Source organism: Gossypium hirsutum, chromosome D05, assembly GCF_007990345.1.
Source record: "Gossypium hirsutum isolate 1008001.06 chromosome D05, Gossypium_hirsutum_v2.1, whole genome shotgun sequence".
Taxonomy (NCBI): Eukaryota; Viridiplantae; Streptophyta; class Magnoliopsida; order Malvales; family Malvaceae; genus Gossypium; species Gossypium hirsutum.
The window spans coordinates 53,994,951-54,008,121 of record NC_053441.1 but is presented as its reverse complement, the minus strand read 5'-3'; the positions used below and the strand labels follow the sequence as shown (position 1 = coordinate 54,008,121).

Below are 13,171 nucleotides of genomic sequence, written 5' to 3'. Positions count from 1 at the left end.
GAAAGAAACTGAAAACAGTTATCAGTATTTTCTGTGTGTGTTTTCTTCTGTTACAGCCATATAATCCACTATGAACAGCCATTCTTCTAACAAGGTAAAACGTTCCCGTTTAAGAGTCAATGAAATTCACCGTTTCATTAACCCCCATTAACACAAAACGCAGCGTCTAACAATTATTCATAACAAAAGTATAACTAAAATATGAAGAAAATAAAGGATCATTATTCTTCCCGTAACAATTTCCCGCCCTGGAAGAGAATCCTTGTCCTCAAGGATCAAAAGCCGGATAACGGTGCTGAAAATCTAATAATTTTCCCAAGATACGTCTTCAGGGAACGTGTCTGCCCATTCCACTAGTACTTCCACTGCAGCCTGGTTACCCTGCTTGACCAACCGTCTATCCAAAATTCGAACTGGGGACTTGAGCAAAGCTCCATCAGACCCAATGGGAGGTAATGTGGGTGCACTCACCGCCGTCCCAATATGTTTCTTCAACTGCAACACATGGAAAGTAGGGTGTATCCGAGCTGAAGAAGGCAAGGATAATTTGTAAGCCACCTTTCCCACACGTGCTTCCACCGGAAATGGTCCAAAATATCGGGGCGATAATTTTTGATTTCTGAACTTGCGCAAGGAGTGTTGGCGATATGGTTGTAGCTTCAAGTAGACTAAGTCCCCAACCTGAAATTCCCTTTCCGATCTCCGTTTATCCGCCATCTGCTTCATTCGGTCCTGTGCTCGACTCAAATGGAACTTGAAGACCCGACGCATAGCCTCACGTTGTTGCAGTGTACGGTCCACAGATGCAACCGGAGTGGCACCTGTTATGTAAGGCAAATGCAATGGAGGCGTTTGTCCATACAGAGCCTCATATGGTGTTGTTTGGATAGCTGAGCTGAGTGATAAGTGGTATTGTACCACCACTCCGCCAAAGGTAACCAAGAAGCCCATGCTGACGGTTTCTCCCCCACCATGCACCGCAAATAACCTTCCAAGCATTTGTTCAAAATCTCAGTCTGTCCGTCCGTTTGAGGATGGTAAGCAGTGGACTTCTTCAACTTAGTGCCCATATGCTTGAATAATTCTTGCCAAAATTGGCTCAAGAAAATTTTATCGCGATCAGTCACAATGGATTCGAGAATTCCATGGAGCTTGTAAATGCGTGTGAGATATTCCTGAGCCACGGTGGAGGCAGTATAAGGGTGCCCCAATGCCAGAAAATGGCCATATTTGGTGAGACGATCCACTACCACAAGAATAGTTGACTTCCCTTGTGAGAGCGGTAGGCCTTCCACAAAATCCATACTAATATCTGCCCAAACTCGCTCAGGAATCGGTAGTGGTTGCAAAAGTCTAGGTGAAACCGCATTATCATATTTGCAACGTTGACAAATTACACACTCCCGTACCCACTGTTTAATATCCGTAGTGAGCCCTTTCCAATATAACAAAGCGGATATTCTATGACGAGTGGCATGGACTCCCGAATGACTGCCGATAGGAGTATCGTGAAAAAGGCCAAAAATACGCTTCCGGAGAGAGGTGTCATTGCCAACAACCACCTTGCCTTTACGACGCAAGCAATTATTTTGCCAAGAATATTTTAGATGTCGGCGTGGTTGAGTGCGCACCTGATCAATCAATCGAGACAGCTTCATATCCTGCTCATATAACACTATGATTTGCTCCCATACGGTAGACCAATCCCCCTCGGTGTTTCCCTCACATTGGAGTAACTGAACACTAGAGTCAAAGGGCCGCCTTGAGAGTGCATCAGCAACAATATTCTGAGTGCCTTTGCGATAAACGATCGAATAGTCATACCCCAACATTTTTGCCACCCATTTTTATTGATATGGAGTGACAGCTTGTTGTTCGGACAAGAACTTCAAACTTTGATGGTCCGTCTTGATGATGAAGTGTCGGCCTACCAAATATGCATGCCACTTCTTGACCGCCAACAGTACCACCATCATATCTTTGTCATAAATGGACAGAGCCTGGTTTTGAACCCCCAATGCCTTGCTAAAATAAGCTATCGGCTTCCCATTCTGCTGAAGCACGGCACCGATTCCTTGACCACTGGTATCGGTTTCTACACAAAATAACTCCTGGAAGTTGGGTAGAGGCAAAACAGGAGCCTGACAAATAGTAGACTTGAGCTGCGCAAAAGTTGCTTGCTCATGTGCTGCCCATTTCCAAGGAATATCCTTTCGTAATAACGCTGTAAGAGGTTGAGCCAACAATTCATAACCCCGTATAAACCTTCTGTAGTAACCAGATAACCCTAAAAACCCACGCAATTCTTTGAGGGAACGAGGGGAGGGCCAATCCAATATACTCTCAACCTTTGATCGATCCATGCAAACAGTGCCCTGAGAGATCACGTGTCACAAATACTCGATATGTGTGGCTCCAAAAACACACTTGGAGTGTTTAGCATACAGCTGATGAGCTCGCAAGACTTGCAAAACTTCCCGTAGATGGATCAAATGGTCACTCCAACCACTAGAGTACACAAGGATGTCATCGAAAACTACAATGACTGATTTCCTCAACAAGGGCCGAAAAATGGAGTTCATTAAGGATTGAAACGTCGAAGGGGCATTGGTCAAGCCAAATGGCATGACCAAAAATTCATAGTGCCCTTCATGAGTTTTGAAGGCCGTTTTAAGAATGTCCTGCTCGCACATACGAATTTGATGATATCCCGAACGTAAATCCAACTTAGAGAAATACTGAGCTTGTCCCAACTCGTCCAAGAGCTCTTCGATAATAGGAATAGGGAACCTATCCTTAATTGTGAGCTGATTAAGCTGTCTATAGTCAATGCAAAGGCGCCAACTCCCATCTTTTTTTTTACCATAACCACAGGAGAGGTAAAAGGGCTGTTACTGTCACGAATAACTCCCACTTGTAACATCTCGCGTATCAACTTTTCTATTTCAGACTTCTGAACAGCAGGATATCTGTAGGGTCGTACCTTAACTACCCGAGATTCGTCCGTCAATGGTATTTTGTGGTCATGTAAGCGAGCAGGAGGCAAACGAGTGGGAATCTGGAATACATCATCAAAATCGTTCAGAAGGCTTTGCAACTCTGGTGGAAGATCCTTTGTTGGTAGTGTAAGAACAGTCTGCTCACACGAAGCTAAAAGCATTGGACTCGGCCCATTACCCACCAGACTGAGGCACTTCGAAAACTTCCCACTAGGAACAATTTGGACCGAACCCAGTGTGGTACCTCTCAAAACACAAGTCTGCTTTCTATATTTAAATTCCATAGTCAAGTTGGAGAAATCCCAAATAATCGGCCCCAACGATAATAACCATTGAACACCAAGAACTAGATCAAACCCCTTCACTGATAACACTAAGAAATCCGTGGTGCATTGGTACCCCTGGGCCTCCCACAGGACAACTCGACAAAACCTTTGCGTACACAATTTAACTCCGTTTGCCACCAACACCCTTAAGCCTGGTCCAGGCTCGATGGTCAAATTCAGCCGTTTCGCCACCTTAAGGTCGATGAAGTTATGTGTAGTGTACTACCCGAATCTACCAAAACCACCACCTGTGACTGGTCAATAGCTGCAAAAAACCGCATAGTCGTAGGACCCTGTAGTCCTTGTAGTGCCTGTAGGGATAACACAGGAGGTGCATTCCCAGATGAGACTTCTGTCAAATCCAACTGTTCAACACAATCTTGGAATTCATCCTGAGAAGGGCTGTGAATTTCAGGTTCATTATCCCATGAAGGATCAACAACCAACTGATACAATTGAGACTTTGTACATTTATGTCCTGGAGAATATTTCAACCCGCACCAAAAACAAAGGCCTTTTTTCCTTCTATCCTCTAGTTCAGCTTGGGATAGAGATTTAAAAGGATGTCCAGAATTCGGTTTCCCATTCGCCGACATATTTACTGAACCAACACTTCCATGTCCACGTTGGCTCCTAGACATAGGCAAAAATGGCCGGGTTAAATTAGATCCACTGGGAATACTAACTTCTCCTTTGACTGGTCCCCCAACAATAGTCTCTACCCGCCGTGCCAACTGGTACCCTTCTACCAACGTTTACGGTTTAAACAAACGAAGATACTGACCAATCTCCGGTTTGAGGTTGTTAAGAAATATGCTTAATGCATAAGTCTCAAGTAGGTTGAGCTGATTGAACAGACTCAAGAAAACATCGTAAAAATGGTCGACAGAACCCAGCTGTTTAAGAGACACCAATTCAGCCATGGGATCTAAAAAAGAATCTGAACCAAACCGCTCCCTGAGACCCCTCGAATAAACTTCCCAAGATATTTGGTGAACTCCTCCATGTCGACGCACAAAAAAATGATGCCAATCAAGCGCTTTACCTTCAAGGTGTAACATCACGACCCGAACCTTAGCAAGATCCCCAATTCCCTCTGCCTCAAAGTACTGTTCCAGCTTAGACCACCAGCCCCGGAATTGCTCTCCATCAAAACGCGGACAATCAACTCAAAATGAAGAGCGGTCAAGGTCCATCGTCATTCCACGTGGAAGCAGGCTCGAGTGGCCGAGATCTGCTCTTGGAGAAACTAGTAGTTGTTCTTGAGGTGGGAACCCGGGTGGTGTCCCCAACACTCCTTTCCCTCTGCTGGTAGATGCATTCCCTACCACTGATGGTTGTTGTGGCCCAAGATACTGTTCGAACAGGGAATGAAGTTCAGAACGAAGTTTAGAACGAAGTTCAGAACGTACCTCAGATTTAATTTCCGCTTGAAGATCCTTCAGTTTGGTGTCAAGCCGCGTATCCCATTGGGACAGCTCCAGCTGCATGTGAGATAGCTCTCCTTGAATCTGCCCAATTTCCTTCTGCATGCGTGTGCTAATGCCGTCACCGGTCATGAGGATCGATAGCTCTGATACCTTTGTTATGAGCTGATCTAAGAATTGAAGAAGAAGAAGAAGAAATCCAGAGAAAATAGAATCGGGAGAGAGAGAGAAAGAAACTGAAAACAGTTATCAGTATTTTCTGTGTGTGTTTTCTTCTGTTACAGCCATATAATCCACTATGAACAGCCATTCTTCTAACAAGGTAAAACGTTCCCGTTTAAGAGTCAATAAAACTCACCGTTTCATTAACCCCCATTAACACAAAACGCAGCGTCTAACAATTATTCATAACAAAAGTATAACTAAAATATGAAGAAAATAAAGGATCATTATTCTTCCCGTAACAGAGATCGATGGTGATCTGACGGTGTAAAAGGGAGATCGGAGAAAGAAAGAGATCAAAGCTTTGGCCTTTGTTTCATCAAATTATGGTTGGATTCTTGGAAAACTAATCGACGATTTGAAGAAAGGTGTGGAGAGGGGTGTTCTGATGGTGTCTGATCAGAGCTCAGCCGGCGACGGTGGCGACCGCAGGTTCATTGAAGGAAGAAGAAAAAAGAAAAGAAAGGAGGCCAACTGCAGAAGAAGAATCGGAAGTAGATACGGAGAGAAAAGTCAAAAGAAAAAAAATATTGTTTTAAAATTTCAAATGATTATGTCATGCATTTAATGCCGTTACACTCAAATACCGATTTAGTTTACTAAAAAAAATTTAGGTAGCAATTTAAGACCCAAAAAAAAAACTATAAATTATATTTAACCTCAATAAAATTCCAATTTTATAGTTTTTAGGATTTATTTCTTGAAGTTCACTTTTTGTTTTTCGATTTTAGTTCTGAAAACAGACCAAATCAATATTTTTATAACAGATAATCTCACTTTTCTAAATACATATAGTTAAAACTATAAAATTCCAGATTTACAGTTTCCAACATTTTTAAAAATTTCTCAATCCTTGTAATTTAAAACTTGATAATTCAGGTACAAATCTTCCAATACTTCAAATATCATATTCTTACGACCTTGACCAAGGCGCGGACAACAACCCAACCCAAACTATTCATACCAACAAATTGGCTTACTTCACCCACTAACGCTTTCACAATTCTTGAAACATTTTGGAAGGTCCATATACAGAGAGCTAAGTGACCCGATCAACACTACTCTACTACTAACTTCAGTTGCGTCAATTTAAGGGGGATTTGGCTATAAATAGAAACCTTCCTACCCTCATTTATATCATGAGTCATCGAGTTATTTAATACACTGTGAGCATTTCCTTTCGCTTTTTTTTTTTTTTGTGCATTTGAATTTTCTTACCTTTCACCTAACTCTTCAACTTGAAAGTGAATACTTTACCCAAGGTCGTTCAATTTACTCAATTAAAATCCAAGCTCATAACATAGGGCAAGTTGTAGTAGCCAAGCGCAGGTTGGCTAGCTTTCAACTTGTGCATGCTTAGGGTGGTTGGGATTCTGTTAAAACAGTAGAGAAAGTGTGGTAGCTGGTCAAGTTGACAAAGTGAGGTGTGCCTAGGAGGTGCAAGGGTGGCTGCCGGCTGTTGGTGAGAGTGTGCTAAGGTGGCTTGCTGATAGACTAGGGTTTGGTGCATGATCCTATTGCTTGGCAGGCCCAAACGAGTTTCGTTCAAGCTTCAAGCCCACCAGAAAAGAATAAAATTTTTAAACAATAAGATCCAATCACTAAACCAATTTAAGGTCAAACTGATGCATATTAGCCGGTACAACCGTACCAATCATGGTTTTAGTGTTACTGAACTACAACAAGCTTAGTTCCCCCACAACCTCTATTTGCACAACCCTTTTTTTCAATAGATCTATTGTTTCTTTCCTTCACTAATTCTTTGCAAAAACTTCTATACTTTCATTGTAGTGCTCTCAATTTTATGCTATTTACACAGATTACACCATCCACAGAATTTCTTTCATTGGCTTCATCGTTTTATCTGTTATCCGATCACATAGTCGGTCACCAGATACTCTTTAGGATTTATATTGCCTCGAAAAAGACTCGGTGCTCCAAAAGATCTGTTAACACACTTCTCATTTTATCTAGTGAAACGGGTTTCAATATAAGACCATCCATACCTGCCCTCATGCAGTTCTCCTTCGTTACCTTGTCCGTATTTCCGGTGAGTGCCACTAATAACGGCCTTTCATGGCGTTTTGTAAATTTCTCATGTATCCTGATAGTGATTCCGTAACTATCTATACATGGAACGCAAATGTCCATGAAAACAACCTTGTGCTCGTGAGAAACCAACCGCAAACACTCGTCACTCGAGCCAACCATCGTCACATCACACCCTAGATGCAAAAGAAGCCCCTTAGTCACCATCCTGCTAACCCTGCATTTCCCCATAAAATATTTCAATACACAATTCACATTAAAAGAAAATCCTGAAAAGGAATCTACTTGCCAATTGCCAAAACTACATTGTGCAAGTAGGCATAAAGTGCTTGTAAGCTAAGTATGAAACGAGACTATCAGAAAGAAATTTGTAACTAGAAATATCGTTTGGGAACATATTAATTAAACAAATAAGAACTAAAATGAACATCAAAGACCTGACCCATTCTCATCCATAACCAGAACTTTAAGCCCCGGAAATGCTGTCTGCCCGTGATTAGTTGGCATTTTAGGCATGTATGGAAGTTTTGATTCGTTCACACGTTCCGGCATCCCAAGTTTTACAATTAAGATAGCAGTACATCCCTTACCGAGACCTTCGCTCTCAATCCAAATATGTCCCTCCATTAGATTTACGAACCTGATTGTATCGTTAAAGAGAAGGCAGAAAATTAGAAAGGCAGCTAAAAGTTTATAACACTTGTATAGGTATAGAGGTTAGTCAAAAGTCGTGGAGGGAAAAAAAACTACCTCTTACAAATTGCAAGGCCTAGTCCGCTGCCACCAGAATTTCGTGTTCCTGTTGATTGATTTTGTGCAAATTTGGTAAATAACTTGGGAATATCTAGGGGGTTAATCCCGGAACCTGAATCTTTCACCTATACCATAAGCAAAGACAGAAACGCATTATCGTCAGTGACTACAGCCTAAGGCAGAATATTACAACCAGCAGAGAGACCAACCTGTACACGCAAATAAAAGTGATTATCACTTAGCACCGGGAGAAATTCCGGGGCTTTAGAATCTCTCAGTGTGTCCAGTTTTGCAACAAAAGCAGTGATTGATATGCTGCCCTCCTTGGAAAATTTAACAGCATTACCAACAATGTTTAAAATTGTTTGCATCAGGCGCTTCTCATCACCAACAGCATATTCCGGCAAGTCCGGAGCCAAATTTAAGGAAACATGAAGCTTTTTAACCGATGCAATCGGCTTGATCAAGTTGAGGACCTACAATGAAATAAATGTGCATTGTTGTAACGAAAACCACAGAGCAACACTTCACAAATTTATGAAAGCCATGAAAAAATTTGAAATTCTACCTCTCTGAATACAGCATAAAGGTTAAAAGTTCCGAGGTCTAGTTGAAGGCTGCCATCTTCAAGCCTTGAAAGATCCAAAACATCATTGATTAGAGTTGCAAGAAGGTTACTACTCTTAAGAACCGTTTCAACCATCAGACGCTGTTCAGGTGTCAACTCAGTTTCCTGCAGCAATGAAGATAGAGCAATAATCGCATGCATTGGGGTTCTCATTTCATGATTCATAACAGCCAAGAAATCGTTTCGAGCACGGATCGCTGTCTCAGCTTCTCTTCTGGCCAGATCAAGGGCAACGTTCTGATCCATAAGAAGATCCCTAGCCCTCATCGACTCTTCTAAAATTGCAGCGTGCGAAAGAGCAACAGCCACCTGAGTTTATTACATGAGTTTACAAATAATTCCTTTTAGCAACATCGATATCCTGAACATTAAGCAGCAACCTGGGAAGTAGCTATAAGAGAAAACAATAGAATGCAACAACAAGAGATAGGAGAGAATGGAAAGAGCGGGATGAGCAGAAGGAGAAAATACGTAGAAAGAATATCTACAGTTTTGAATTACAAAATCAGATCTAAAAGCCGAAAATTACAATGACATAAGTATTTTTTGTTGCAACCTATGTTAAACTCAAATGTAAGTGTCAAATATTGGCACGTATCCAACACGAATATGCTCAATTTTTTCTTAAGTTTTGCCATGTCTTTGGAGGGTCTTGGACTGTCATATCCCTATACCTATGTCTGAATATGGGTAGACACAAATACTTCAAATAAAAAAATAGGCAGACCAACAAAATGGTAAACAAAAGAAGCAACCCGTAACATAACCCCAAAATATCTCTCCTAAAATAATTGCATGCAAAATCTTTTAACAGAGGCTCTTCATAGCTGCATATTCTTATGTGATATTGTCTTTCTTCCCTCAATAGGAAACCAATAAATTTGATGTCATTTCGGGTCGCCGTGAAAACAATTAATATCCTAAAAATAATTCTAACATATTTCATTTTCTGGTCGGGATTTTGGAAGTAAGCCCAATCAACCCAGCTTTTAAAATTCCACATATGATCTGTCCAACAACAGTGCCAAAGGATTGCAGAATTTATTCCGAATTATCAATATACACTTAAGAAAAGAGCAACTTTCGTTAACTACAAAAAATTCTCGAAACTACTTAGTGTAGGTACTTATCATTAAGTCTAGCCAATTACAAAAGGTCATCAGAAAAATTAAAAATGACCTCGGAATACTAATGGATATGCACAAACATCGTAAGTCGATTTAACGTTTACCTGACAAAAAGGTATCTAAAAGCATAAAAAATTGTGAAGGGTTAAGAAGCAAACATGGTGACTTTTACCTGATCAGCAACCACTTCAACGAGCTCCAACTCATGGACATGCCATTGCCTTGCACTATCCGAAGGGAGCATCAAAACCATCAAAGCGTATCTTTTTGTTGAAAGTTCAGGCCAATCATTAATATGGAAATTCGAGAGATGCAGGAGTGGAACACGAACAGCAACAACCTCTCCAGGCATGTACTTCCCTGCAGGCCGTAGTCTTGCTACGGGACAATTCGGGGATATTTTTACAGCACGATTGCTACTAAAAACTTGATTGATAACAGGATGATGGATCGGTACAGTATACCCGACTGGATTCTGTTGACGAAGGGTGTAGGAAAGTTGCAGTTCCAACCCAGTACGTGTTGGCATCCACAAGGCACATTCTTCTAATGCCAAAGTCCGACCCAATTCAACAAGAGTAGTTTTTAGTATTGTATGTCTATCCAAAGTGCTTCGGATCTCATGTGTAAGCATCCGAACATGTCGACCTGTTTCTTCTTGGGTACGAATCAAACCCATTTCTCTATCAAGCTCGGCAGCCTTATTCTTCAAAAACAACTCCCTAGTTTTTACACTCAATAGATCAGGAATGATATGTACAAGCATCAAGGCAGTTATGCACGATACAGCAGCAGTCAAAACTTTTGCAGTAGTCATTACTGATGCCACGGTTCTTGAATGCACCGTAAAAGTCCACAAGTTAATAAGATGAGTTGCACCACAAAGTACTATAAAAGCACCAAACTGCACGAGGACCCATCTATATGGAAAGACAGCAGATTTTTTGACGAAGTATATAAGCTCTAAGGGGATCGAGAAATAAGCAAGTGCAATGAAGAAATCAGAAATATATTGATATTTCATCAACAGGTCATCCGGAGGCCATTGTGGCTCGATACAGTTGCAAGACTCCATCCAATTGAATCACCAAAGCTCTTGCTGCTTCTTCACATACCTGATGGGACATGTATATTATTAACATTTCAAAAACCCACTTGGTTTACAACATAAAAACAAAGAGAGAATAAGAACATACAACATTGGCATTCTCCAAGAGGGAAATGCAATATGTAAGACCAGATGACACGATCATATTGAAACGAAAGAAGTACCTTTTATCTCATGAGATAGGATGGTGTATTTGATACCCCTTAGTTCCATGGGTTCTACCCTAAAAAGTTGCATTTAATCATATGTACACCAAATGCAACGCGATAAAATTTACGACTATATACTATTGTTAGTATCAGCCGCATCAATAAGATCCATATAATGCTACCAACTTTCCTCCCACTTTCTTGCTTACCAAACATGGTCTTTAAGCATAAACAATAAAGAAATTCGAAATTAAGCAAAATAGTTAAGTTTAAGCGGAGAAATAAAAGCACAACAAAGACACTTCACTAACATGCACTAAATTATCGATTAAACAATGAAAGACACGATGAATTCGCACAAAGGGAAATCATTTCTCATAATGTAAATTTTACAATAACAAATACTAAAAGAATTTAAAATAAAAGGTTCCATCCAACAAACAAAGAGAGGTAAAAAAAGAGGGGGGGAAAAAACAAGTAGAACCCACTAAAATCATGCATTCTACATAAATCACTAACAACAATTAATATACTAAAAAGCCATAACTAAGTGCCACAACCAGTTGAAACAATATAAAATGGAACTATATCTTGAAATGATAAAGCAATATATATAATTAAGCATTCAGCCTAAAACCAATTGGCAATAAAAGGAAAGGCTCAACTTTAATATAAGATTTAAACAAAAAAAATCATATTTATAGTAAATCAAAGCTAACTTTACACATATTATCCAATCCCTTTAACTTTTTTTAAAAAAAATCTTTTATTTAATTTGAGAAGAAAAAGCATTGACCTGAGAAATCCAGAGACAGGGAAAATGCAGGAAAAAAGACCAATTTAAAGGGCTTTTTTTTAAATAAATCAAATTTCCAAAAACAAAACTTACCCAAAAAAATCAATCAAGCTAGTAAAACTTCTTGAATGAACATAAAAAAAAATTCACCGACAATCAGATGCCCAAATTAATCCAAAAGAAAAAGGAAGGTAGAAAAATTAAGAAACATGAAAATAAATAAATTGGAAAGGAAAATTTAAGAGCAAATAACCTTGTTGATTTTCGTTTTGGGGCAGTTCAATTGCAAATACTTTCCATTCAGACAAGCTTTGACGATCTGTGTTATTTGGTGGGGGTTCGTTTGCCTTTGTTTTCCCTTCAATTTAGGGAGTGGAAAGTAGACACCAGAACCTAACATGCCTCATAACGATGATATTACCACACTGTGAGGCTTGTTTTCGTGACTGACGGCCTAATCAAGGCGGTTTCGAGTTACCATTACTCAATCTACGGTGGAGAGTAAATTGATCGTCACAGACGCGTAGCTTTATCAATCTTAGTTACAGGAATCCAACATGGATGACAGCTTGTATTTCTTCACTTCTACGTGTAAATATCACAAGACCATGGATAATCAGATGATTTTAAAAAAGGATTTAATTGTGCAAAAAGTCCTCAAATTTTTTCAGAAAAAGTAATTAAGTCCCTTTTTTTTTACACTCATTTGAGTACTTGAACTTTTAAAATGCATCAAAAAAGCTCTCAAATCTTTTCAAAAAAATCAATTCAGTCCTTATTTTTTCTCCCAATTGGGTACTTGAACTTTCAAAATGCATCAAAAAGACCCTCAATTTTTTTCAAAAAAATAATTAAGCCCCTGCTTTTATTAAAAATTAGAAAAAAAATTATAAAAAATTAATATCAATAAAAACTATAAATATTATTAAATTTTAATAAAAATTTTAAATATTAAAAATTAGAAAAAAAATATAAAAATCGTAAAAATATAAAAAAAATTGTAAAATTTTATAAATATCATAAAAATTATAAAAAATATATAGAAATACAAAATTTTATAAAGTCGTAAGAAAACTATATAAACTATCATACCAAAAGATACATTTTATAATTTTTCTATAACTTTTATTGATTTTTATTTTTTTATCATTTTTCGCCACATGTCACGCTGTGTGATGACTTTAATTGAAAAAAACTAGGGATCGTTGACTTTAACAATCAACAGTTAAAGTTAATTGTTAAAGGGATTTTTTGATGCATTTTATATTTTTTATGATATTTATAAAATTTTACAATTTTTAATTTTTTTACGATTTTTATAAAAAAAATTTTAATTTTTAATGAGAGCAAGAGCTTAATTACTTTATTGAAAAGAAAACTTTTCAGTGTCTTTTTTATGCATTTTGAAAATTCAAGTACTTAATTAAGTGGTTTAATTTTTTTTTGAAGAAGTTTGAAGGCCTTTTTGATGCATTTTGAAAGATCAAGTGCTTAATTGAGTGAAAAAAAGCTTAATTACATTTTTTAAAAATTTTGAAGACTTTTTACACTCTTAAACCTTTAAAAAATAAAAAACTAAAATAAATT

General features: G+C 38.6%; 1 protein-coding gene across 4 annotated transcripts; it reads right to left on the bottom strand.

Moving 5' to 3' along the window:
* Nucleotides 1–11,994, bottom strand: LOC107903992 (ethylene receptor). 4 transcript variants are annotated; one of them, XM_041092171.1, is made up of 8 exons: nucleotides 11,838–11,941; nucleotides 10,804–10,862; nucleotides 9,704–10,646; nucleotides 8,345–8,713; nucleotides 7,986–8,252; nucleotides 7,774–7,901; nucleotides 7,466–7,663; nucleotides 1–7,240 (listed from the first exon to the last, which is right to left on the bottom strand). In XM_041092171.1, exons 3-8 carry the CDS (start codon nucleotides 10,604–10,606, stop codon nucleotides 6,883–6,885), a joined length of 2,223 nt encoding a protein of 740 aa, XP_040948105.1. In that variant the 5' UTR covers nucleotides 10,607–10,646; nucleotides 10,804–10,862; nucleotides 11,838–11,941; the 3' UTR covers nucleotides 1–6,882. The 4 variants fall into 4 exon arrangements, with proteins under 4 accessions (XP_040948105.1, XP_040948104.1, XP_016685725.1 ...); XM_041092170.1 differs by having other exon boundaries at nucleotides 10,804–10,857; XM_016830236.2 differs by lacking the exon at nucleotides 10,804–10,862 and having other exon boundaries at nucleotides 7,461–7,663; nucleotides 11,838–11,994.
* Nucleotides 11,995–13,171: the final 1,177 nt, after the last annotated feature.

Bases quoted from the DNA above. Each gene is read 5' to 3' on its own strand.
- LOC107903992 (XM_016830234.2), bottom strand. From the start codon at position 10,606: ATGGAGTCTTGCAACTGTATCGAGCCACAATGGCCTCCGGATGACCTG. The intron at 8,714-9,703 runs GTAAAAGTCACC...TAATAAACTCAG, and splicing joins TTGAAGTGGTTGCTGATCAG to GTGGCTGTTGCTCTTTCGCA. The intron at 8,253-8,344 runs GTAGAATTTCAA...ATTTCATTGTAG, and splicing joins TTTATGCTGTATTCAGAGAG to GTCCTCAACTTGATCAAGCC.